Raw genomic sequence first — 24740 nt, 5'->3', positions numbered from 1 at the left:
CACTATGACATTAAAAAAAAACTTCACTTTACTGCAGATCAAGATTTGACATTATTTGTTTAGACATATGATGGCCAGCTCTGCCAGAGTACTGCCTGGCCCCAGGTTTTCAATCTGTACAGTTCACATCTTTATCTATGGTTATGCACCTTGTCAGCACTTTAACATAGGAACCCTCTACAAGATAAGGTCACAATAATGATGCAATAATGTACGATCCACCTTAGATGATGCTGTACTTTTGTATTGGAGATTCCTAAACAATGTTGCAATTGATCAAATCACATACAACCCATATGTACACAGTGAACCTGGGGCTGATGGGGTCTAGGTCGGATATCATCTGTGTCTGGTTGGAAGCCAGCCTTGCACAACAGTATAAAGTGAACTACAACATTCACCTTCAAGCAGGCAAAGAAGAACAAGAAATACAAGTCAGGCAGCTGAGGCAGGATGTGACAATAGAGACAGAGTGTGCTGAAGGACAGGCTGACTGTTAAATAATGTCAAATAATGTCATGTTGTGAATACAATTGATGCTTTGAATTGTTTTCATGCTGCCTGCATTTCTGATATAAACTGCATAGTGTTTAATAATGACTGAAGTGAATGACTACACCCTGAAAGGTTGTCCAGTCACTTACAGAACCAAGCCTGAGAAAAACCTGCCAGAGAACTGAAAGAAAAAAAGCTTTTAATATTTTGAATATTATTATAATTTTGTAATTGTGATGTACTTTGTCAGTAGCATTTAATTTTCCTCAAAAATGTTATTTATTTATGCTTTCTAACATGTCCCTTGTAGTGCAGGGGACATTAGGTCAATCTCTTCCACAAAAAGCACACCTATATTTTAGTACATTAGGTACATTATATAATTAAATTCACTTTTAAGAATTGTAATATTTAAGGTATTGGGCATGCACACTGTGTGTGTGTGTGGGTGGGTGTGGGTGTGTCTTTATTAGACAAATAATCGGTCTGACTCTTCCTAAATAATTTCCAACATATGTTCTGCCTAGCTTAGTGCTGTTTCCTGAAGAATGGGATACAGTTGAAAATAAGAAAAGCAGGTCACACTCTCTCTCCCACAAATGACACACTTTAAAATGTGCATTTGGAATGGAGAACAAAGTGCATGTACTGTAGGGATAAAAATAATTCAGCAAATTATACAAATCCTCCAAACAAAATACATTTGATAGGACCTTTATCTGCATCTGTGGTCAGTATAAACTGAATCTACTGTACCAGAGGCCCATATCCTCGACACTACTGCTCCTCCTCCATTTCAACATACTGCAATTCCAACAAGTATAAACTTTTGAGTTTATTTATGGGAGTTACATTAAAAAACACTTTCCTGGATATCAGTGCATGGCCCAAGAGTTTTTAAATTCAGTGAATCCAAGAGGTCAAATCACCAACTGCAAAGAGACGAAGTTACACTTTGCTCGAGGGGTAAACAGAGCTGTGTTCAGTGACAACCATCTTACATAAAGCCTGACAGAACGACATTCCTTTCCCTTTGTTTAGCTGCTACTGCTGTAAAATTGTAGCTCCCTGAGAACTTTTGATTCTTAAACCACCTATTCCTGTTCCACACAGGTACCACACCCACTGCTCATTGTGAGGACGCCTACATCCTTCCAGCCGGCTGAAGTTTTTCATCAAACACTTCCTTATAGGCGCCGAACTTTAACGTACTCCGATACATTATCCTAAAGTGACTGTTGTCTTTCCGGGGAGAAAAAAAACTTTTTTTTCCTATTTATTTATCTATGTATTGATCTGCACCTGCTCTGACCGGCGGTGATGGAGCAGGAAGCGGTGTCGCATCAGGAGGAAAAGCGGGCAGACGGAGAGCAGGGAGGAGCGCCGCTCTGCTGTAACAGCACAGGTGCTTGTTGTCATGGAGGAGCAAAGATGGCGGTCCTGGCCTACAGCCTGGGCAAACGCGAAATAAATCAACATTTTACCATCAAAAACGCCAAATTGATATCGCTAGTAGCCGTCATTTTACTCCTCGTGTTTCACACAGCCTCGCGGTACTATGGAGGTAAGTGGTCTCCCTGTTTATGAAAGTCACAGCCGGTGAAACACTTGACAGCAGCTAAAGTGCTAATGTTAGCTTAGCTCTAGCTATCTGTTTGTATGCGTGCGAGACTTCTGTCTGCGGGTCGATATAGTGCAGTTAAACGGTGTTGCTTTTAAAATGTGGGACATAAAGGTTGCAGACCTTAACAATATGCAAATATGCGTTGCATATACAGAATAAATTCACCAAAGAGTAACTCAGCTGCACGAACTTAACTCTGCTTTGTCTTGCTAGCTTAGCTGCATAAAGCTAACACTGCGTTTGGCTGTGTTTACATGCTGCTGTCAGGGCACGCTTGTTTACTGCTGCTGGGGAAGACGTGTGTACACCGATACAGCCAACTAGGACTAAATACGTTGTTTAGTCTTAGTTGGCTAATGACATTTGATTTCGACAGTTTTAGCAGCCGGCTTTCTGTCTCATGTATTTCACAAGTTTGCATTGGCTTGTCAGACAGCTGCGTTGGTTAAATATGCACACCCAGTTTTTCGAGTGTAAGAACAGACTGACAGTCTTTGTATTCGTCCCACACCCAAGACTGACATGACACCTATTGTGACATCCGGGTTGCACGGACTTTGCTCGTCAACGGAAAACCAGACCTCTGTGCACACACTGGGGGCAGCTGCTTTTGCTGGCGATGCCACTACTTGTATTATGCCAGCTTGCCAGCTTTCATGTTCGCCTGTTCTGTGGATTGATTTGTTTGCTGATGGCTCCATTCATTTTGCACACAAATGAATAGCTGCAGAGATGTATGGTTCAGCTAAATTGCTGCTGGCTTCATTTTCTACTACGGCCCCTCGCGGAGCTCTGTATTGTATACTAGTCTTTTGACAACACTGAATGAAAAGCCAGGGTACTATTGAGCCAGCAGGTTTCAGTTATGGTCACAGAGAAACTATGAGTGAAAGCAGTAGTTTTACTGGGGATTCTTTGTGTCTTGCCTTCAGGCGGAGACTCATGTGAATGGCTGCTGTCCAGAGGACGTTTCTTGGGGGAGAACGTATGGCAGCCGTATGGCTGCATGATGCACAAATACAAAAGCATGTGAGTCACACTAACTGTGCAAGGTCATCCTATGCACAGTATGTTTGACACAAAAATGAACAAAGAAGTGTGTGTACTATGTGGTTAGTGTGTGTGTGTCTGTCTGTAAGGATGAGTGGGGAGTTTGTGAGATGAATAACCAATGAGAAGATACTATCATAGACTGTAATAAGATCTGCTTTGGATTAGGTTATAGAATGCAATGGACCAACACATAACGATTTCCAGTTTCCAGATTCCTCACCATCATTTTTGTGTTACAGTGACGCCAAAACCTGCCTTGCTGAAAAGCGTGTGGCCTTTGTTGGTGATTCACGAATTAGGCAGCTATTTTACTCCTTTATCAAAATCTTTGACCCTGAGCGAAGAGAGGATGGAAACAAGGTAATTATTAGAAGAAGCACCATGTAAACCCAGGTTTTTTTTCTTTGGAAATTATTCAGCAGAAGTAGCAAGAGTTGTTGAACAAACACTGAAGTGTTGATGGTGCATTCAGATCTACAGATGTGAAGCACAACTATTTACAAAAAATGTGCAGATATTAACTGGCATTTCTCCATTTACTATCCACTCATGTTCTGAACAGTGTAAACTAAAATTAGAGAACAAAATGTCAGTACTTGTTTTATTCTGAAATGATGTTATTTTTTACTGTTCAGAATTTGATATAGTACCTGCTGTGGCTATACAACTGCTGTACTTGCATGTTTTTTTAAATAACCAAGGCACTTCAACAAAAACTTTTATTCTGTGAAAAAAATAGCGAGTACAATTAGAAGAGAAGATTTAAACAATGTTTTCTTAGGGCTATAGGATTCAAAAATGAATAGGAAGTGTAGAGGCCCTTGCTTTGCATGACATAAGCTAACCTGCAAGATCTAAACCCGAGCAGACAGATAGGTATAGCTTTGGAGGCAGGGCTTATGTCTTCCTATAAGACAAGTTTCTTCCTGACATCCTCCCACTTCCCCAGTTGATTACAATAGACTAAGGATTTAGCCTCCACCATTTGTAATCAATTTACTGCAACCTGCTACTCTAAAGCCCAGCATTTCAGCCTCAAGGTATGACCTTAATGTGAGAAATAGCCCCAGTCACTTATTTTTTGTGTATATTCATCTGATTTCATTAAATATCTTAAGTCCTTCAGCCTTTATAATAAACACCCACAGGAAACTCTGACATAGGTAGCATTGGTAAAATGTACTGAACAAAAATGTAAGTTGATAACAATTGGTTTGCACAAAAAAAACCATCAACAACAATTGCAGCACTCTGATCTCAAGCAGGAAAATGATTTGTCTAACAGACTTTCTCTCTGTCCACATGTAATGTCTGAAGCATGAGGACATTTCCTTTCGAGATGAAAGTTCCTCTGTTAATGTGGTAAGCTATTTCTGGATGTATTTTACCTCCTTTTCTTAGTAAATAAAAACATACTCTGATAATACATCTATGTCGTCCTTTTGTGTGTAGGACTTCCTATGGTTTCCAGAGGCAAATAATTCAATGAAGGAGCGCCTGATATCATGGACACACGTGAGTATAAAAAAAAAAGTAAAAAACAAGTAGGCAGCATTCATAGTCAAAGATGTTTCAGAAACTTGACGCCGTCACATGGTTTGGACATGGATTTGCTTTTCTAATTGCAACTTTTCTCATGTGTTTCAGGAAGGTTCAGCAAAGCCAGATGTTGTCATCCTTGGAGCTGCAACAGTAAGCTGTATAAATGAGTGCTTAGCCATGCTTGCGCATTTAATGATTGTCAAAAACAAAGTGGTGGCTGAGTTATGTCAATCTTAATCTCATCCATTAATCCATCCCTTTACCACAGTGGTCTATCAAGTTGCGCAGTGGCAGCAGCGAGGCATTGCAGCAGTACAAAGCCAACGTGACAGCCATTGCTGTGCACCTGGAGAAGCTGGCTGACCATGGAGAAGTCTACTGGGTCCTGCAAGGTGGGTCCAGATGGTTGGTTACCTCAGAGTATTTTAGATGTGATCGTCTAAATCCTAATTTCCCAAGTAGTATTTTTGACTAAAATGTTGACATGATTTGTAATTTCACACACGTAATTGCAGAATATTGTGAATATTAACATCTCATACATGTCTCTGTCCTCTAGACCCAGTAAATGAGGAGGTGTTGAGTGAGAACAGGAAAATGATCACCAATCAACAGCTGGAGCTTTACAATGAAGCGGCAGTGGATGTGATCAACAGCAGCAAGCGTAACGGTCGGTCCCGGATCAAGCTGTTGGCCGCGTCCCGCCAGGCTGCAATGGAAACTATCACCCAGTCAGACGACGGCTTGCACCTGACTGAGAGCACCAGGAATGTGGTAGGCAAGAATTCTGTTAATTTAAGATTATTCGTTGGCTGTTAGTTTGTTCCATTCAATGCTATTGTGGCAGCACAGTCTTTGCATTTTATTTTAGAATATAACTCACTCTGTGTTATCTTCCCATCAGGGAGCCATGATTCTCATGAACTCTATGTGCAACAAGCTACTGAGGCCTATTGATGGCTCCTGCTGCCAGACTTTGCCACCCCCAAACCTCCTCCAGAAACTGTCAGCATGTTTCTTCCTGGGCTCGGCCCTGGTCTTGCTGGTCTTCCAGGTCCTTGGTAACAACCGTCACCGCCGACCTGTGCCCCCTGATGTAGAGGGCCTAGAGGAGAGGAAGCCAGCGACTGCAGCTTTCCCCTTGGGCCCAAAGGCACCGTTCCAGGCCCTCTGCAGGATGGGCATCATCATGAGCTATTTTTACCTTTGTGACAGAGCAGATGTGTTCATGAAAGAGCAGAAGTTCTACACTCACTCCACATTCTTCATCCCTCTGATCTATATGTTTGTCCTGGGTGTGTTCTACAGTGAAAGCAGCAAGGAGGTGAGTGGGCGCCGTTTAAGTGCAATCATTTTGTTTGCGTGTGCATTCAACTATAAACACCACAGTCTAATTTCAACATTATATTAGGTACATTCTAACAAGGCAAAGACAAATTCATGGATGTCCTTTTGTGAACATACTTTGAATGAATTAACTGTTCCATCTCTTGTATACACATTATTCCTGTCTAACCTCTCTGTAAGCTCTGACTTTAGCAAACTTTTTGTGTGCAACAACTTACCCAAAATTGAAAAAACAAAGCTGTTGGTAATGATGCAAGTTTAATGATCGATATCTAATTCAGTGTGTGTGTTGTTTGTTTTTGTTTTTCAAACAGACCAAATTACTCAACCGAGAGCAAACAGATGAGTGGAAAGGGTGGATGCAGTTGGTCATCCTCATCTATCACATATCTGGAGCCAGCGCTGTGAGTCTTGAATCTGTCTTCTACACATCTATTGGGCAGTTACCCACTCAGAATTAGAATCAGACTTATGTTTGTCTCGGTCCTCTGGTAGCTCACATGGTAGAGTTGGTAGAGTTCTCCCTGCAGCAGCCTGGGGTTCAAATCCCCTTTGCTGCATGTCTATCTTTCCCTTTCCTGTTTATCTTAAGCTGTACCTATGATAAAGGCAAAAATAATCTCACATTTTTTATGACGTAAAATGAAATTCTGCAGTGTCCACAGTGTTTTTATTTGATATAAAGGCATACATTATTTTTTTCTGTCTTTTAGTTCATTCCAGTGTACATGCATGTACGCGTGCTGGTGGCAGCGTACCTTTTTCAGACTGGCTATGGACACTTTTCCTTTTTCTGGCTCAAAGGAGACTTTGGACTGTATAGAGTGTGCCAGGTGAGGGTACAGTCTGTTATTCTTTAACCAGGATCATGCAGTCAGTTTTTCTTAGTAAACTCAAGGTAAATAAATAATAAATATTAGTGTAACTACATTTACTAATATTGATGTACTGTAGCATGAAATACAATCACATCATTGTTATTTAGTCTGGACTATTTTCAGTGTGATGGTACTATTGATTGATCTGCATGTTTCTGTTTTCATGTTCATTCCACTCCTTAGGTGCTTTTCCGTCTTAACTTCCTGGTCCTGGTGCTGTGTGTGGTAATGGACAGACCCTACCAGTTCTATTACTTTGTGCCACTGGTCACCTTCTGGTTTGTCGTCATCTATGCCACGCTGGCCTTGTGGCCTCAGATCCTTCAGAAGAAAGCCAACAGTAGGTTGTCAGAATAAAAGTGTATAACAATTTGAAAAAACTTTCCCATGGGAAAAACCCTGGGCTATGTGAATCAATACACACTTTATTAGTTCTACAAAATAAATGTGGTAGCTGTAGTAGATGTCAGCAGCAGGGTTGCACTAAGAAAAAGCTTTTCACTAATGGCTGTGTTGTTTTTGTGATCAGGTAGTGGCTTGTGGCACCTGGGGGTCTTGGCTAAATTACTGGGCCTCCTGCTGTTCATCTGTGTCTTTGCCTATTCACAGGTGGGTGAATTACAAAATATTTTAATCCCACCAGCCACAATTGGTACCTCACGTTAGTTTTGAGTCTGTAAAACTTTAAATAAGAAAAATGTAAATAGATTATATTACAGGTTTTATGTTGATTTCATATGAGCAACTTTAATCATGATGTCTTCTCAGTTAAAATAAAATGCAACATATTTTCATGGATCAATATGCACTGAAATAGTGAATGTGTGATGAATTTAATCAAAAGACAGTCCCTACTATATTTTAAAAATGACTATACTGTCATAATTTTTACTTAAATTCATATTTTGCTCCTTGTTTGAATCCCTGCTTATATAATATTCATGGTTTGGTCTTGTGACTCCAGGGTTTCTTTGAGCGTGTCTTTTCTGTGTGGCCCATCTCCGCACTCTTTGAGCTCAACGGAAGCATCCACGAGTGGTGGTTCAGATGGAAGCTGGACCGATTTGTAAGTTGCACCCCACCTCTGTAGTCAATCTTTGCATTGACACATATTTTGAAATGTAATACGTGGCAAAGTACATCAGAAGCTTTTTTAAGTGGGGCCATTTTTTGCAACGTTTGGAAAAATTGCTTTAATGTGGTAATTGTTCTTTTGCAGGCAGTGATACACGGCATGTTATTTGCCTTCATCTATCTGGTGCTTCAGAAGCGCCAGGTGATGTCAGAGGCCAAAGGAGAGGCCCTCTTCTCTGCCAAGATTTCCAACCTGCTCCTCTTCCTCTCTGTTGTCTCCTTCATAGTAAGACTCTTTACACTTGCGTTTCTACCAATAGATTAGATTTATTACTTTTAGATTGTATTCATCTACTTAATTTTTCAAGTTCTTTTCAAGGTCTTTTCAAGGTCTCAGGATATGAAATTACCGTAACTCATGTTTGCCTGTGAGTGGTTATAGTGACAATCTATGCATCTCACATGGATAATGTATATTGTGTAGCACTGAGGCAGCTCTACAGTCGCTATAGTAACTGCTTTGGTTAAGGTCTAGTCAAACGACCACCTCATCCTTTTCTTTGTTGTTCTAGACTTACTCAATATGGGCCAGTAGCTGCAAAACAAAAACCGAGTGCAACGAGATGCATCCTTACATCTCTGTGGTCCAGGTAAGATTTGTATCTGTCTTTCTCTCTCTTTTTTTCCGCTCCTTTCCTTTCGTTCTTGTATGTTTTTACGGCAAACGTTTGTTGTTTTATAGTTAATAACCCAATTACAATCAGTCTTTTCCCCGGGTTTTAAGAGGGCTAAATGACATTGCTAATTTGCATATTTGTGTCGTTGCGTATTCATTTTGCATAAAGCTTAGTCGTGTCGGTAGCAGAGAGGAAGAGATCACCAAATTTCAGAACGAACGTAACGTAACCATAGAAACTCACGACAGCTGAACTCCTGCAGCGAGTGGCGCCCTGCTGCCTCCACCACACCTACTGGCTGCCCATGTACAGAGCTACAGGAGAGGGAAAGGCCGCTCGCTGTTGGCACATTCATGCAGGGCGCCTTGGCCCTGCACCTAAGCTGTATAATTGCAGGCAAAACCCTTGTAATTCATTTGGATCATTATCCGTCATTATCCTGGTCACATGACAGGTTGATACAAGTAAACTCACAACAAGGGAGGTGCCTTCTTTTGTTCATAAAGATAGTACTGGTATCTGTAGAGCCAGTCCCCACTAGGAAACAGTTTTAAGTGCAGTAGATAAGTTCATTTAGAACATAGTTAAGCGACCTGCTCCTGAACTGGTCATGATTGCATGTTACGTCTCACATACGTAACTTACTAACGTGGATGTTTTATGACTCCTTGACTTCAGCCTGCTACTTCAAATGATAAGAATCTCATAACACAGTGTGTCCTCACTCTCCACAGATTTTGGCCTTCATTCTCATCAGGAACATTCCTGGCTACGCCCGCTCTATATATAGCTCATTCTTTGCATGGTTCGGAAAGATCTCCTTGGAGGTAAGACGGATCTGGCAGAAGTGTTACAATAATGTAATAAAAATGTCATTTACGTCCACCTACATAAATTATTTTGCGAAGGGTATATAATAAGTTTAATGAGTAATCAGCAAGTCAGCTAAATTAGGTTATACAAGAAGCAACACTAATAAAATATTAGGAGTATAATCCTTACCAGCTCTGTGTTTGATGTTCTTTCGCTCCTTGGAGGCAACAAGGTTAAATGTTCTCTGTCTCCCCCAGCTGTTCATATGCCAGTACCACATCTGGCTGGCAGCAGACACCAAAGGAATTCTGGTCCTGATCCCAGGAAACCCTTCACTTAACATCATGGTCAGCACCTTCATCTTTGTTTGTGTGGCTCATGAGATTTCCCTCATCACCAATGACCTGGCCCAGGTGGTCATCCCCAAAGACAGTGTGTCACTGCTGAAGAGACTGGGGGCCGTCGGGCTCTTCAGTCTGGTTGTATTGCTGCTGACCAGGGGCAGCCAACCCACACATGGAGCGTGATGGACATCTCTTTATAGGGGGGTACAGCAGACTCTCCAAGCACCTGTTGAGGTTAAAGTGATGTCCAGGTCCAGACCAGGAGCAGGCCCGATGTTTTAGCCTACTGGTGGCCACAGGAGACAAACTCAGTTATGTAGGGTGACAACACAGGGACCTGTGGGAAAACCCTGTCTTTCTGCTGGCTATGTTTGAGCAGAGTCTGTACTATTTGACTGCTGTGAAAGTCGCACACTGAATAAAAGAAAAAAATGCTTAAAAAAAAAAGTTGCTCCTTTCAGGGCAAAGTGCAAATTGCGAGAGAGAGGAAAAAAAGAAGAACAAAATGCTCGACACGTTTACATTATCTGGATTCAATAGAAGATTTGGAGATGTGGGATTTTACTCAAAACAAAAAGAGGTCCTCGTTTCAGGACCTCATGCTTGCTGCGTGAACTTTTGCAGCGTTGCTTCTATTTATCCAAACAACAAATTTAGACAAGTTTATTTTGTCACATACAGAACTTCCTATCATAACCTCACTCTGGAAGGGATCACTCGGCACACACTCCGTCCACATGGCATTTAGGCCGATCCAAAATCTACATATTAAGATATCGAAAAGAGAAAAAACAAAACAATTGTGCTGCATTTTATTACCAACAATATACAGTATTTCTGGTGTTAGATATCTAAATATGCAAGATTTGGACCAACAACCGGCTTGAGTGATCAAAAAACTGATACGTTTTTGACAAAAGTCCAAATGTGGAGTGCAATTGTTAAAATGTTGGATTATCCCGCGACAAATTTTTGTTGTTTTTTGTGAGTGATTTTAGAAATGTTTGCCTTGTGCTCAAAGGTACTGTGGTCACCTGCTGTAGCTCTGAAATTCTATGTGATATGTACAGTATTTAATGATTTAAATTAAGCTTATATTTTATACAGGTTTTTTTTGTTTGTTTTTGGTTTCTGGGCTTTGTTTTATTTTGGTTCTTTGCGCTTATGACTGCTGTTTGTGAAGGTTGTATTCCATGGATAATTTTGTAACCATCCCAGCATCTCATAGATGATCACTTGCCTCAGACGCATTGCGGAGGTCGAGCCTTTACAGTCTAATAGCCGTCTGTCCTATTAACTCACTTCATAGTCTGTGTATTTTTGTATGATAGAGTGAGATACTTTATTTTATACAGCAATGCTTCAGCAGTGTTTTAGTACTCTTATTTACGTTAAAAAGAGTTCTGGTGTTAATTCACTGGCCTGCACACATTATTGTACAATAGGAAGAACCGCTAAATATACACTCTCACTCTGCTGTCACAGTCAGTGAACCATCTGTCAGTGAGTGAAAAAGTGATTTGTTAGACTGAATGCCTTCCAACATACAGCTTCTCTCAGTGGCTTATACATGCAGTACATCTTCAGATGTAGCCTGTAATCCCAATCTTCCATCTGTTAGGCACTTTGCATCAGGGCCACATCTAAAAGACAACTTAGTTCTGACCTGAGCAGTCGTATTACTGTTGTTTAAAAGAAAATATTGTATATTTTATTAGCTGACAAATGGGCGATGTCTCCTTGCCAATATATCTTTACAGTCATTTAAGAGAGATTAGCACTTTCATTTTAAGACCCACATTTTCCTTTCATCTTTGCAGTGAAATACAATATTTAACAAAGAGTTTAACATGGTACCTGCAGATCATTTCTGGACTTCAGCACATTTTTATTGGGTGTATGAAATGTTTTGTCAAGGTCACTTGGCAAATACGATCCAAGCTGTATCGCTTATGAATTTTGAGGTTCATGTTTCGTCGACCATGGGGTTAGTAAAATATTGCTTTGTCGATTGTTTTCTACCAGCTTCTCTTTAAAAGAAAAACATGGGTCTGCGAAGAATGATTTTCTTCTTTAAAGTGGAACTATTTGTCTGCAGCTTTTGAGGCTTCTCGTGTCTTTTATCTGATGATGTGCAGCTCGGGTTCTGTTTTCAAACTGAATAAGAGCCAAGTAAATTTGTAATTTCTAGAACCAGGCATCACCTCATTGTATAGATGAGAATGGTTATTCCATGTTGCTATTTCCATTGATGTGTGAAGTTTACTGATCTGTTTTCTCGTCTATTACTGATCAACAGCTATAAATTTGGTAATTGTTTCAGGCCTTAATAGATCATTTTGGTCGTGTAAAAGCAACAACTATTTATACCCCTGTGCAGGGCCTCTTTGAAATATGTTACATGTACATTTTTTTGTGATGTCTTAAAAATGTGAATTGTATCCATATTATTTATAAATGCCTTTATTCTGTTGTACATTGTTAATAATACCAACATAAAATGTGCTTTTTTTGTCTTTTTTGACAAAGATATACTTTTGAATGTCATTCAGACATTACTAATGTCTTGTTTATTAGTAGGACAAAGGTACTCAGAGTAAAATAACTTTTTTGAAGAATTTATTTTGTGACACAACATAATTAATAACACATAACTAAAGCATCTCCATGTAAAACTCCCTTTTCCTCTTAAGAGGTCCGTTGTGCAAAGCAAGTAGAAATACAGTTCTACTTTTAACATTTACAAATTTCATAATACTCTATTTCATTTTTATAATCAGCTAAGCTCTTTTGATCTTTTTCACACTCACTCTTCAAGGTGTAAGTGCATATGGACCATAAATCTTTGTAAAGACACTTCTGAGGCATGCAGATTGGCACAAATGTTAGAAAAAACATATATATAGATATGAAATCAGTCAACTCCAACAGTGTCTCTGGTCACAAATTGAGTGCTTCGGCGACCTTTCTCTCCTCAGGAATACCATTTACCTAGAATAAATATGAAAAAAAATTGATAAAACTTTATGGGCATTTGCTCACATTCACACATGAATTATCTCTACACTTATTCACAGACTGCAGCACCTACCTCCAGCCTTCGAAATGTTGACATGACATAATTATCTCCTTTGTTAGCGTGAACAGAGAGAGCAGCAGGTTAGTGCTAGAACTGTCATGCAGCTGAACACCATGTACACAGGAGGGCGCTCACACACAAAAAACAGAATCACGGGGGGGAAGGTTGAGACGCCACTAGAGGAGAAGTAAAGCTCTCATGCCTGATCTCATGCGGAGCCGTAGCAAAATGATTTGAACTCAATAATCTGTGTCCAATTGAATAAAGTCTGGATGCTTGTATTTCTACAGTGATGTAAAGTCAGACAGAGACCAACAGCATATTAACTATGACTCCAAAATTTGAATAACACATTTATCACGTATTACACATTCAGATGGAGTAAGAAATGTCGCTTGACTACTGGACAAACGGATAGACTGATAAATAGATAGATAGATAGACAGATAGATATAAACTTTATTAATCCCAGCGGGAAATTTCACATACACTATACAAAGGTTGAAGGAAATACTAACCTGATGGCCGTTGCTGTGGTATCGTTATCTGGTTTTGCAGATTCCTGAAATGATTAACATTCACATTCAGACTTTTACATACATTAACATGAGCCTTTAGTATCATGTGTTGTACTTATAGTATTCTGAGTTTCAAGCCCATTAGGAAAAATCATGGGACAGCCTGAACCTCTTAAGCTGCAGTCGTATTTCTCACAGGACTGACTGGCTTTACTTGGAAACACTCACATGTAAGAGGCACTGAAAACAAGATAAGACAATAATGTTATTGTTTTAACTTATATTTCCCCTATATACTGACGCCTGTAAGCCATACATTTGCGTGACTTCTAATGAGCATGTGTGCATTTCATGTGCGCACAAACTAGTGCGTGTATGTTGACACGTGCATTTCCCTCCACCCAAACCAAATAATCTCTTGACTCACGTCTGTGTCTGCATGAGAGGCATACTGGTGGTTTCGTAGTTGTCGGGGTGGATGGGCGGCACCACCTCGCCGCTGACTGGGTTGAAGACAGGCAAGGTGGACAGGGGCCAGGAGATCTCCCGGTTCTTAGACATGCTCCGCAGCTCCTTGGTGGACTTCTGGATGGAGCTGTGGTGAACCAGCTGGATGCTGTAGAAGGGCACAGTCAAGTTAACGTGTATTGCAGCGTGCGTTGTTAGTGGGTTGGCTGTGTTATGTCTCATCTGAAACACATTTAAAATATTTGAATATGCAATCAATTTGCATCTGCAATGGTTGAGTTCTCAATTCATGCATGCACAACAGCAGTATAACCTCCACCCTTTTACCTATTGCTGTGACTCCTTTACCTCGTCTGACTTATGCTGCAAGGTATCCTCAAGATTTATGTAAACAATTTGTTACTGCTACAGCATTAATTACCTACATCTGGCCATTGAATTTTTGTGCAGCCCATTGGATGAATGAATGTCAACACGCACATGAGCATGAGAATGGTTATGAGAAAGCCGTCAATGACAACATAGATGACAAAACTGCAAACCAAAAGGGGTGGGGGTGGGGGGGGCAGGAACAGACCCAAAATAAAGAAAAACACAGGAGAGGTAAAACACTTACTCTGGTGTTTGCATGTTTCTTTTTTCCCTAGAAACAAAACAAAATGGATGAATTAAATACTAATATTAATAGTTAAAGAGACATCTACACACATGTGAATGGATCATTGAGGTAAAGACAGAACGGAAATGGTGATGGTGGGTGTGGAACACTGAGTGAACGTCTCTCCCGGCCTGTAAATGATGGAGAATGATGAAAGGCTTTATCGTGGATGAATGGCTACCAATGTCAGCACTGTGCTTCAAAACATCAAGATGCACATGACGGAAAAAACAAAAAGCCATGACAGATATTCATGGTGAACCTAAAAGAAATGAACCGTACAACATGATGGTAATGAGAAGCTGCGATTCCAGCCCGGATTACTGCTCTCATCTTCATATTCTGCACTATCCATCCTGTCTCCCATTTGGTTCGCATATACTGAAGTAACAGTTTCTGTGCTTTCCTTAAATGTTTGTTGCGTTTCTGGTGCAATATTTGCATAAAAATATAAAAACCAAGCACACTTACACCCCTTCCCGTCGGCAGCACATAGTGTAGCCAAGGATGAAGAAGAGGACTAGGGCCACAGCGGAGGGAACAGCCAGCGTGATAAGGAAGTCTGAAAAGTAGTTCCGGCCCATCAGAGACTCAGAGGGTGGGTTGTATTCCCCAAATTCGGGCAGGATCCCGGTGCCTGGGTCGGAACGGGTAATGTATACGGGGACCACTTTGTTGATGTCAACCTGAAGAAATAAATAGTAGTTCATTCAGAATTTGTGAAAAGATGTGATTGCAGTCAGGTTTAATGCTTACACTATGGTCAGGTCAGTGATTCGTCTGAAATCAAAATCATTGTTTATGGAGCACAAAGAAGACAGTGTACTTGTTCCTCTCTTGCCTCAGCATTTGAGAACCTGCAATTCCCAATTCAGGGAAATCTTTATAGGGTAATCCTCACCAGAGAGATCTTACACCAATCAATGTGAAACTGAGCCCTGAACTTCTTGTCGCAGCTGATGACAGGCTCCATCTCCTGACTGCACCGCAGCTGGTTATGGGGGCTTTCCACCTCCCGCAAGCACGACGAGAAGGGAACATCCGCACCAACCATCACATATACTCTAAGGAGGGGGGGAGACAGCAGAAATAGCATGAGAGAAGAGAAGAAGGAGCCTCATTTTGCATGTTTATGCTGAGCTTTTTTTTATGCTTTCATCTTCCAAAATGTCAGCATGAATCTTTGATGCACAACTTATGGCACTTCATGTGGGCTATTCCCCTCTGAACAACCCCAACTGACAGTATCTGTCAGTGCTGATGGCCAAGTGTACTCATCTTATTCACAGTGAACTGTGGATCCCCAGGGTCCCAATTAAATAAAATGTCAGCATGAAGTGAGTGGGCTGAAAATATAAGCGATTTGTTCGATTGCGAGAGGTTGAAAGAATCTTTAAGATTAAGTTCAAGTTTATTTATGAATAACCCCTTGAGAAGAGCAGTCATCTCGTTTTCGAGGGGGTCCAACAGAACATACAAGACAAGACATTACCGTTAACAGACATTACCAACAACAGACATACATTCACACAACATAAAATCTCATGCTTATTCTCCAGAGGAATTATACCTAAATCACAATACTAATTGTGCACTTAGTTTGGTTTTGACAATACAAAATCAATGCCAAATGAGCCTTGAAATAAAAAAACAAAAATGTATTGAGATGTAACCAGATCATCTTTGCTTCAGTGTGAAAAGCACTCCCGTCAAATCTTCAACATCCTCACCCTTCCTTCAAGTTGTTGATGGGCAGCGGCACACGGCCGCCCCGGTCCAGCGCAGAGGTGATGTTTATAGCGTTGAGGCGCTCAGGCTGCCATATGTTTTTCACGGCTCCCAGGAAGTCCCCCAGCACCTCGCTGGCCAGCATCTCCTCCACATTCATGTTTCTGATGTAAAACTCTGCCTGGAAGGGCAGAGGGAACTCTGTGCATCAGGATAAAGAAGAGAAAAGGTGAAAAGGGTGAGTTACAGTAAGATGAGGCAGCGGGATGACAGGAGGCCAGCTAAAGTACTGTTCTGCTAGACATCATTAACACTGTATCAGTGCTGCGTAGTTGACACTGATTTCACCACTCTCTCCAGATGGAGCTGGTGTCTGCCCTGCTCTGTTATGACATTTCTTCCTTCTGGGACCAGATGGTAGATGACCTCACAGAAAAAGGAGAGTGATGTCACGTTAGTGCTGAGAACATCTGCTGAGCGTTCAACCAATTCAGTTCATGTTGTACTACATGTTACCGTAGCTCGTCAACATGCCACCGTGTGCACACACACAGATGAACAGATGTGAGGGGGCAGTCAGACAGATGAGACGGAACGGCTGCTTCCTATAGATGCACCATAATATTTCGTAAACGTAACCGACTGTGTGTTTACAGAAGCCACAACGTATCATACGGATTTATGGTGGCCAACCTGTGATACCTGACATCTTTTACTTTACCCAAAGACAATAACTGATTCAGATTGTCAACAAAATATTCTCACCACAAGGTCTTTGTCAGATAGAGTTTGCTAAGCTTAGCAATGATTTATAAGTTCTTCTTGACAAAAGTAACCAAATGCAACGTTTTCTCCTTGGGGAAGTACATTACAAGTACAAGTACAATCAGGGGAGTTGCACAGTCTGATCTGTTTGCTATAAGCCTTCATACTGGCACCTCTTACCTTCTGTAGCCATGATGTTTATGACCAAGTTGTGCCGTGCTGTCTCAAAAGTGCGTCTGTTATAGGCAGTAATCTGCAACACACAGGGGTGAAAGTTTAAGCCCAGATCAGTGCAGCTTATACGGCAGCAACTCTCTGGACAAGGCTGAGCCAGATACATTATGCAGGCTCTGTACCCTATATAGAGGAACATGGGCGCCAGTGGGAACGCTAAGCCTTTTGGGGAAAGAATTTCTACAGTAGCTTATGGGGGACAAAGAAAGCATAAGAAAACATCATGGAGTTTACGTCTGAAGACTCAGCGTAACATTCTTCTATGTCTACTAAATGCATACAAATCAGCTGTGCTCAGTAAAATCTATTCAGATGTGTTACTACTCCTTTATGCGTGCCTTGTGTATAACAACAAATGTGTGATACTGTCTTCCATTAAAATGAGTGATAATGTTGTATTCTTTTAATTAAATGCTTTCATGTTGTGCAACACTTTTCCTTCCTTGAGATATTTAACAGAAGCACAGATGCCTTCAACTTCCGCCTCTTCACTTTGAAAGTGGTCCAACCACCCACCTCTATGACGGAGGGCTTGCCAACATGCTCTGCGGTGGGGGAGCCATAGAGCACGCCATCGCTGTGCTGGGTCCTCTGGATGTAGCGCAGCCAGCCCGGCCTGTCGGGGTAACCCATCAGGTTGGTGTTGAAAGTGATCGGGTCACTGCTGGCATCACCTGTTGGTGGAGCTGTTTAATGAGGGGTAACCCAATGATCCGTTATGGGGCAGAACCAATTCAGTAATGTATATTTACACCCATTAGCTGAATTGCCGAGGACGCGTTGCCAACTGCAGCTAAGCAATTTCTACTTGTGAAATACGATGAATGGACAGTGCGCCGTTGCATTTGTACAATGACTGTGCCAAAAAATAAACTGTACAAATACTTTAATCATTTAGATAAATCAAATTTGTCGACACTTTTAATTATTACAGGATGTATGAATGTGATTGTGTTATACCTGACTTTGGGTAGGGAGGAAACTCTCCTTTGAAATACTCTCTCTCCAGAACATGGACGAACAGCACTCCCGCAGATGGGTAGACGTTGCGGTCTGCGTGCGATCTCGACAAGATGGTGACCACTGAAGCAGATTTCAAGACAAAGAGGATATTAGCTCCCGAAAGCAGAACGTTTGCTATTGTGTGTTTTGTTCATCATTAATGACCTGCCAGCAGCACTAACTGGAAAAGAAGAGGATGCTTAATAGAGGCGAAAACAAATAAAGCAAACGTTTGGGTTACTAGCAACTGCACACCTACTACTTTAGAATAATACTGCTTTTAGTGATAGATTTGTTTAGGTTCTGCATTCTCTTGAGGGTGGATGCATTTTTTTTCACACAAGGACACAGAAGTAGTCAAGCGTTAAGGCGTTAACACAAATGATTGGGTGCTGGAAAGACTATGATTTTGAACAAAACAAGAGAAGGCAAAACACTGAAATTCCAGGGCCGAGGTACTGTGAGTAAAAGCAGCAGTAATGAGAGTCATTCAGACAGTACACAGAGTTGTTTATATGCCCTACCCCCAACTCTGTCTTCATTATGCTCCCTGTTTAGCCCCACTCCATTTCAAACACAAACATTTAGTCTCTATTTCTGAAGGACATTGCTAGGAAAAAGGCAGCCCCTTTCACAAAAGTTAAAATGACGTAAGACTGGAGGTGCTTTGCAAAGCTCTCTCCTACTCTTTGCCTTTGCCTTTCAGTATTTCCCCTTCACTTACTCACTTGTCTTCTTCCAACCTAGAAGCATTTTTGCACAGCATCCCCCTCCTCCCCCTCCTTTTTTTCTCCCTTAGTAGGTGGGCACTCCATTTTTAATCACCATGGGAGACTGAGCGTACAAGGAAGAGAAATAACAAAGAGAAAGGAGGGAAAACTGGAGATCTGCACTCTGAAAATAATTGTGTGTGTGTGTGTGTGTGTGTGTGTGTTTTCCCGCCGGTGAAGTGTTGCTGATTTTCACCACTTTGCTTATCTCCTGCTTCATCTTCTCATTAGCATCAAACCAACATATTCTACATTACTATTATCATCAGCATCATAACAGGAAGTGGGTCTCTCCTTGAACACAGGCTGATTTTCCAAGGAGACTCCACTGAACAAAGTAATAGAGCAGGATTTACATTTTAATCCGTGTCCATGAAAGAGGAAGTCAGTATGTGATCTGTGGTTTTTAAGCGTTATCTATTACCAGGGTTTACAAAGGGGTTGTAGAAGATTATGCAACACACTAAGCTGCATATTATTAAGAAAGTCCACATCTACAAGGCCGAATTGCCTAACTGTAATCTAAGCACACTAGTGAGCTGCTGGAAGTGTAAAGTTATGAAACGGTGGCATATAAAGATCCCATATTATAATAAGTGTAGGACCAAAACATTCAATGTGCAGAGAAATGCTGACCAATCAGAGAAGACATGGTTTTTTTGGAAGGGGGGATAAAGAGATAGCCGCTAAAACGGTGCATTTCAGACAGAGGTTGAATACAGGCATATTCAGACAGACTGTATGAGAAAAGGAATGTGTTTTTTGAATATTAAAGCATTTAAAGGTTCAAGTAGAAACTCAGAATACAAGTTTGAACCTGTTTTAAAATTTGCATAACATGGGACCTTTAAACTGGGCTACATCTGTGGCCATAAACAGAGACGCTGAACTAGCCATATGTTCAATGTCCCTGCGGCTCAGTCACAGCTAGATACAATCAATAGCATTTAGCGACCACAAAATTTGGCGTCACTAATGGAAACCTGTTATATCAAGAATAGATTGAAGGAACCACCTGAGCATGACTAACCCACGCCACAGCTCTCATTCAGTTTCAGCAGCCCAGCGGCATCCTGAGTCAATCTGCAAATCCCACTCTGAACGCGCACGCTCGGATTCTATTACCTTACCCTTTGGGCCTCATCAATTCTTGACCACACAAAGGACCACAGTCACACAGTCCCAGTCAAGGTCAAGTACTTGCCATTCTGTTTGGCTCAGAGACCGACTGGATGTGGCCTAAACATTTGTGGCACGTCCACAGATGAGACAGGCAGGACAAACAAGAGAGCCCAGATGGCCTGGTCTCACCTAATGGTCTGAGGAATAGGAAATGACCTATGGGATTTGAAATGTGTTTTGGCCGATCAACATTAACGCTTTGATGCAACAAGTTACTTGGCCACACACACACACACACACACACACACACACCACACACACACCACACACACTCACACACTCCTTGCAGCTTTATGTCAGCCAGTCTTGGTATTATAGGGTCCTGTCAGACTGTGTTTCACCATCACCTTTGACTGCAGTCACCTCCATTCAGAGAGCAGCCAGTAAGTAAAGATCACTGACTAAGCTACACTGAGGCTCTGCTAATAGCATCAGATCTGCTTATTTGTGGCGGGTTGACTTGCTGCCAGGCCTTCTCGAGATGATGGACTGCTGCGCTCCTGTAGATAATACATCACCAATTAAAGTTAATACTCGACTGTCCTCTGAAGACTAACCTGTTGGCTCCTGCTGCAGGACATATGCAAGTGTATGCTGATACACACGACAAGCTACTCTTTCCTCATGAGTGAAGCTAAAAACAAACCAGCAAGTATTCTCTATATAATATAACATAATCATAATAAACGGGTACACTCACATTTGTTAATAGATCACCAACGGGCCTCGGGGGAGGTGGAAATGCCTAACCAGATTTTATGCTTTTGTGGGCTGACCTTGGACTGGTGAAGTCTCGGGAGTGATGCCTTAGTTAAAAATCCCTTTGGCAACATAGAAAGAATAAGCCACCCTTGTCCCTCTAATGGCTCTAGATAACTGCAGCCTCTAGCTAGCGGAGGCAGACGCAAGAGAGGGACGTCCTTTAGTTCTGTTGAATCAGCTTTGTACGAGCATGTCGCCGGTGTCAGGAGGAACGCATGTGCTTCTTTCGTTTTTAGTGGGGAAGAACAGACAACAAGGATTTCTAGTGTTTGGACGGCAGCTTTGGTATTCTGCCTGTGATGAGTTTGAGCCTCGCTGTTCTTAACACAGACCTGGAAGTGAAAGTAGTCGGTGTCACAACAGGCAGAAGGCTGTGACTAAGGACAAGAGTGGATATAAAACTGCCAGTTCGATCTTCTCGCGCTCTATAAAGGTAAGTAAATCACTGATTTGTCTAAAACGATTGGGTTGACTCAGGGCAGTAAATTACCAGTACCATGTTAAACAGAAGACATAGACCTTTGTCTCAGAGTTAATGATTTAAAATAAATTCTACTTCTAGCAAGGACAAGGTTTAGACATAATTTAAATTCAGTACAGTGCTGTTACAGAAACAGTAAGTGGGCCAAGTCTGTGGGACAGCAGACAACTGAAAACAATAATGCCAGTATTAATGGGAAACCAGTTGAGCGTGTCACTGTGTTATGACAGGGGGGAGGGGACAGCAGGTCAACACACGAACTTCACCACTGCACACACCCACTCACCATCTCTGTACAGGGCTGTTCTCTGCTTCAAGCCCATAGGTAGCTCCGTATGGGCATTTCTCTCATGAAAAGCGGTGTGTTTGACATCATAGGCATGCACAATGTAAACTATTGGATCAATGAATAAAAGCATGAATGGAACAAGTGTGTCTTTAAAGGGCATTCTGAACTAGGCTCTACATTTAGTTTGTTGCCAGTTTATAGCCCACAGCTAAGAGTAATTACATCTAATATGACAACTGCTATTGTCTTTTCTCATTTTTTTTCTGTTTTATAAATGCATATTTATTCAAGCTTAAATTTGTGTCCCAAATTTAACTTGATAAAAAGTAGTGGTAAACAGAAAAGTCTTGAATGAACTCTGGGAGTATGTTTCAGCTATGTGGTGCATACACAGCTTCTCAAATTGGGGGTTTTGAGATTTTATGGGTTTTTTTTTGGTCATATATGATAGTAAACTGAATATCTTTGGGGTTTTGGACTGTTGACTGTCGTTTTATATATATCTCTTCATGAGTAGTAGACCTATATGTGAATACCTATTTTCCGTATAGACCAAACGAATAATGTAATTGTAAATGGACATTGCAATTCAGGTATTATATAGTTCATATATGACTAACTTACACCCACTCTAACATCACAACCTTCATGAAGAAGACTGAAATAATAGCATTGTGATGTTGTATAAAGTTATAATAATAATAATAAAATGTCGATGATGTAGGAGTTTTTAAAGGAGTTAACAGGAAATAGTATAAGCAAATGAACAAAAGTGAAAATGAACAATGTTACAGCATATATGTATGTCTAAATGGGGAAGACACAATTATTTAAAAATTCCAAATCTATAAAAGACCAAATAAAAGGGAATAATTAGCTTTCCAATAGGTTGACAAAAACTAAATAATGGCAGGAAAAACATACATTTTATGAAAAAAATACATTACTGCTTTTCTTAACTGTTGAGACCTTAATGTATAAACATATAAGTTTAAATGTCTTAACATTTAAGGTTTTTCTTTTCAAAATAAACCTTACACTTTCCCAAGAATCAGTCAGTAATTGCATTATTGTATTGTATTAGACTGCATTACTTTTAGCTGTGTGTACCTAATAAAGTGGCAACTGAGAGGATATTGCCTACAAACAATGCACCAGTGATAAGAGCCTATAACAAAATGCAGCACTGTCTCATCTTCTCCCCACATGTAAACAGGAGTGAGCTACTTAACAGTAATTAACACACCTGGTCCACAAACAGTATAAACACTAGCCTGCGCACGGGGAAATATGCTCTTTTACAAGGTAATTCAAGCTGAATGAATGGAAACAAACACACAAGACAATGCTGGAGATGTAAGGTAACGTCACTGTACAACACACATTTTCTACGTTGAATGTGTAGGCACTCCGCCCGTATAACGGTATAGCTGTCTATTGTTAGCCATTTTTCCATGCCTCCTCCTCAGCCTCTTGGAAAAAATGAGCACAGTAGCTAAACAGCAGCGGGCTAACTAGCTACAGCTAACTAGCATGGATAACGCATCAAAGGCAAAACGCGTGAAAATGTCCCGGATATATCCGAGATTAATCGATACGTACCCGTACCAAGCCATACCGCGACAGCTGCAGCGGACATGGTGCCTATCATCCTCCTAAATCTCACATGAAAAAGGGGGATGTTTAATCTAATCGCCACTGGGTTTGACAGCCATAAAAATAAGCATCCTGCAGGATTCCTTCCTCCGCCTCCTTCCTTCACTGGAAACAGCACGACTTCTCATTGGCTCAACATCTGGATGGAAAAAGATGGTTGTCACGTAAAAAAAACAAATAATGTGTGTGAATCAGAATAGGAGCCTTCAGAAAATGCCTCTGTGGGATGTTGGTCGAGTTAAATTGGGAGTTTAATTGAATCTGTCTGTATAGCAAATTCAAGGAGTGGCTTCTATATGGTTGTTCTTCTACTGACTTCTCTTCTCTGGGACAGCACGATGTAAGTTAATTCTCTAAAAGCATTATTTAATTCTTTGCTACATTCACTCGTTTACTTAATGCTTCTCTGATTGAATATTTATATTTCAGCTTGATTATTTCTTGGAATGCCTCTAAAATGTGGATCAGGAGTGCAGGCACGCTCTCTTACATGCCCACAAACTAACACCTTGCCAGAGCATGACCTCCTAAGCCCAGCTGTTAGAGGGCAGAGACATGTTTGAGAAGTCTGCTCCAATCTGCCCAGGCCCCCTGCTGAGACAGTCCTGACAGACAGATGGCCATGTTTTGGCCCCTTGGCTCCAAGTCAGGCCAGCTAAAGGGCGCTGGGACCCTTAATTCACCCATGCTCTCTTCATGTCAGCTACCACTAAGAAAGCACTTCGCTCCTGCAGTAAAGGATCCTGATTTTGTTTAGCATGCTGACAGTGTTCACTGCACGGCTCATGTTTGATTAAAGGCCTATTTGAAACTGGATTTGTGGCTTCCTCTGTGGTGAGCAACACATGCTATTCATCCTTGGCACTCTGCAGCACGAGGATGTTCTGTTCTCTCTCACCCTCCCTTTTATCCCCTTAAGATTATTTTTAGGTTGCTTAGCAACATCTTCACATAGCAAATGATTTGGCTGGGTGTGAATGTATCACAACAATCCCTATAGGTTAATGCAGCATAGTTATGAAGACTTGGAAAACAAAGCATTTCCCATATGGCAAGAGGTAAAGATGGCCAAATGTGTCTGATTTGGGGTGATTTCGGTCCAGTTTCAGTATTTTAAGTTTCAGTTTGCATTGTAATTGTCCTGAATATGGTTGATATACAATCTACGTTAGCTCTTCCCCGTTTTTAAGGACAAACTAGCTCATGTGGGTCTGTTTCACGTAGTACAGCAGATACAACAAACCCTATTGCAAAGACACACTTAATATTTAACTCTCTAAATTCAAGATGCTGGTACAGAG

General features: G+C 41.1%; 2 protein-coding genes across 4 annotated transcripts; one reads left to right on the top strand and one right to left on the bottom strand.

Moving 5' to 3' along the window:
- Nucleotides 1–1702: 1702 nt before the first annotated feature.
- On the top strand, nt 1703–12352 carry casd1 (CAS1 domain containing 1). Its single transcript, XM_083926195.1, has 18 exons — nt 1703–2059; nt 3052–3148; nt 3412–3532; nt 4490–4534; nt 4625–4687; nt 4820–4864; nt 4983–5106; nt 5274–5488; nt 5619–6038; nt 6376–6465; nt 6775–6894; nt 7123–7283; nt 7473–7548; nt 7904–8005; nt 8159–8299; nt 8586–8663; nt 9425–9517; nt 9761–12352. The coding sequence occupies exons 1-18, from the start codon at nt 1816–1818 to the stop codon at nt 10028–10030; spliced, it is 2505 nt and encodes an 834-aa protein (XP_083782321.1). The 5' UTR covers nt 1703–1815; the 3' UTR covers nt 10031–12352.
- A 160-nt stretch (nt 12353–12512) lies between these two features.
- On the bottom strand, nt 12513–23527 carry sgce (sarcoglycan, epsilon). Of its 3 annotated transcripts, none has more exons than XM_083926210.1 (11): nt 23386–23527; nt 18258–18380; nt 17814–17983; nt 17244–17316; nt 16301–16499; nt 15472–15634; nt 15042–15256; nt 14529–14555; nt 13872–14060; nt 13445–13488; nt 12513–12838 (listed from the first exon to the last, which is right to left on the bottom strand). In XM_083926210.1, exons 1-11 carry the CDS (start codon nt 23432–23434, stop codon nt 12822–12824), a joined length of 1269 nt encoding a protein of 422 aa, XP_083782336.1. In that variant the 5' UTR covers nt 23435–23527; the 3' UTR covers nt 12513–12821. The 3 variants fall into 3 exon arrangements, with proteins under 3 accessions (XP_083782336.1, XP_083782338.1, XP_083782337.1); XM_083926212.1 differs by having other exon boundaries at nt 16301–16475; XM_083926211.1 differs by having other exon boundaries at nt 17814–17971.
- Between the last annotated feature and the right edge of the window lie 1213 nt (nt 23528–24740).

The sequence above is a fragment of the Echiichthys vipera genome (assembly GCF_963691815.1).
Source record: "Echiichthys vipera genome assembly, chromosome: 13".
Taxonomy (NCBI): domain Eukaryota; kingdom Metazoa; phylum Chordata; class Actinopteri; order Perciformes; family Trachinidae; genus Echiichthys; species Echiichthys vipera.
This window is presented reverse-complemented; position numbering and strand designations above follow the sequence as displayed.

Bases quoted from the DNA above. Each gene is read 5' to 3' on its own strand.
- casd1 (XM_083926195.1), top strand. From the start codon at position 1,816: ATGGAGCAGGAAGCGGTGTCGCATCAGGAGGAAAAGCGGGCAGACGGA. The intron at 3,149-3,411 runs GTGAGTCACACT...TTTGTGTTACAG, and splicing joins ATGCACAAATACAAAAGCAT to TGACGCCAAAACCTGCCTTG. The intron at 4,535-4,624 runs GTAAGCTATTTC...TTTTGTGTGTAG, and splicing joins AAAGTTCCTCTGTTAATGTG to GACTTCCTATGGTTTCCAGA.
- sgce (XM_083926210.1), bottom strand. From the start codon at position 23,434: ATGATAGGCACCATGTCCGCTGCAGCTGTCGCGGTATGGCTTGGTACG. The intron at 17,317-17,813 runs GTGGGTGGTTGG...TGTGTGTTGCAG, and splicing joins GCAAGCCCTCCGTCATAGAG to ATTACTGCCTATAACAGACG. The intron at 16,500-17,243 runs GTAAGAGGTGCC...CCTGATGCACAG, and splicing joins AAACATCATGGCTACAGAAG to AGTTCCCTCTGCCCTTCCAG.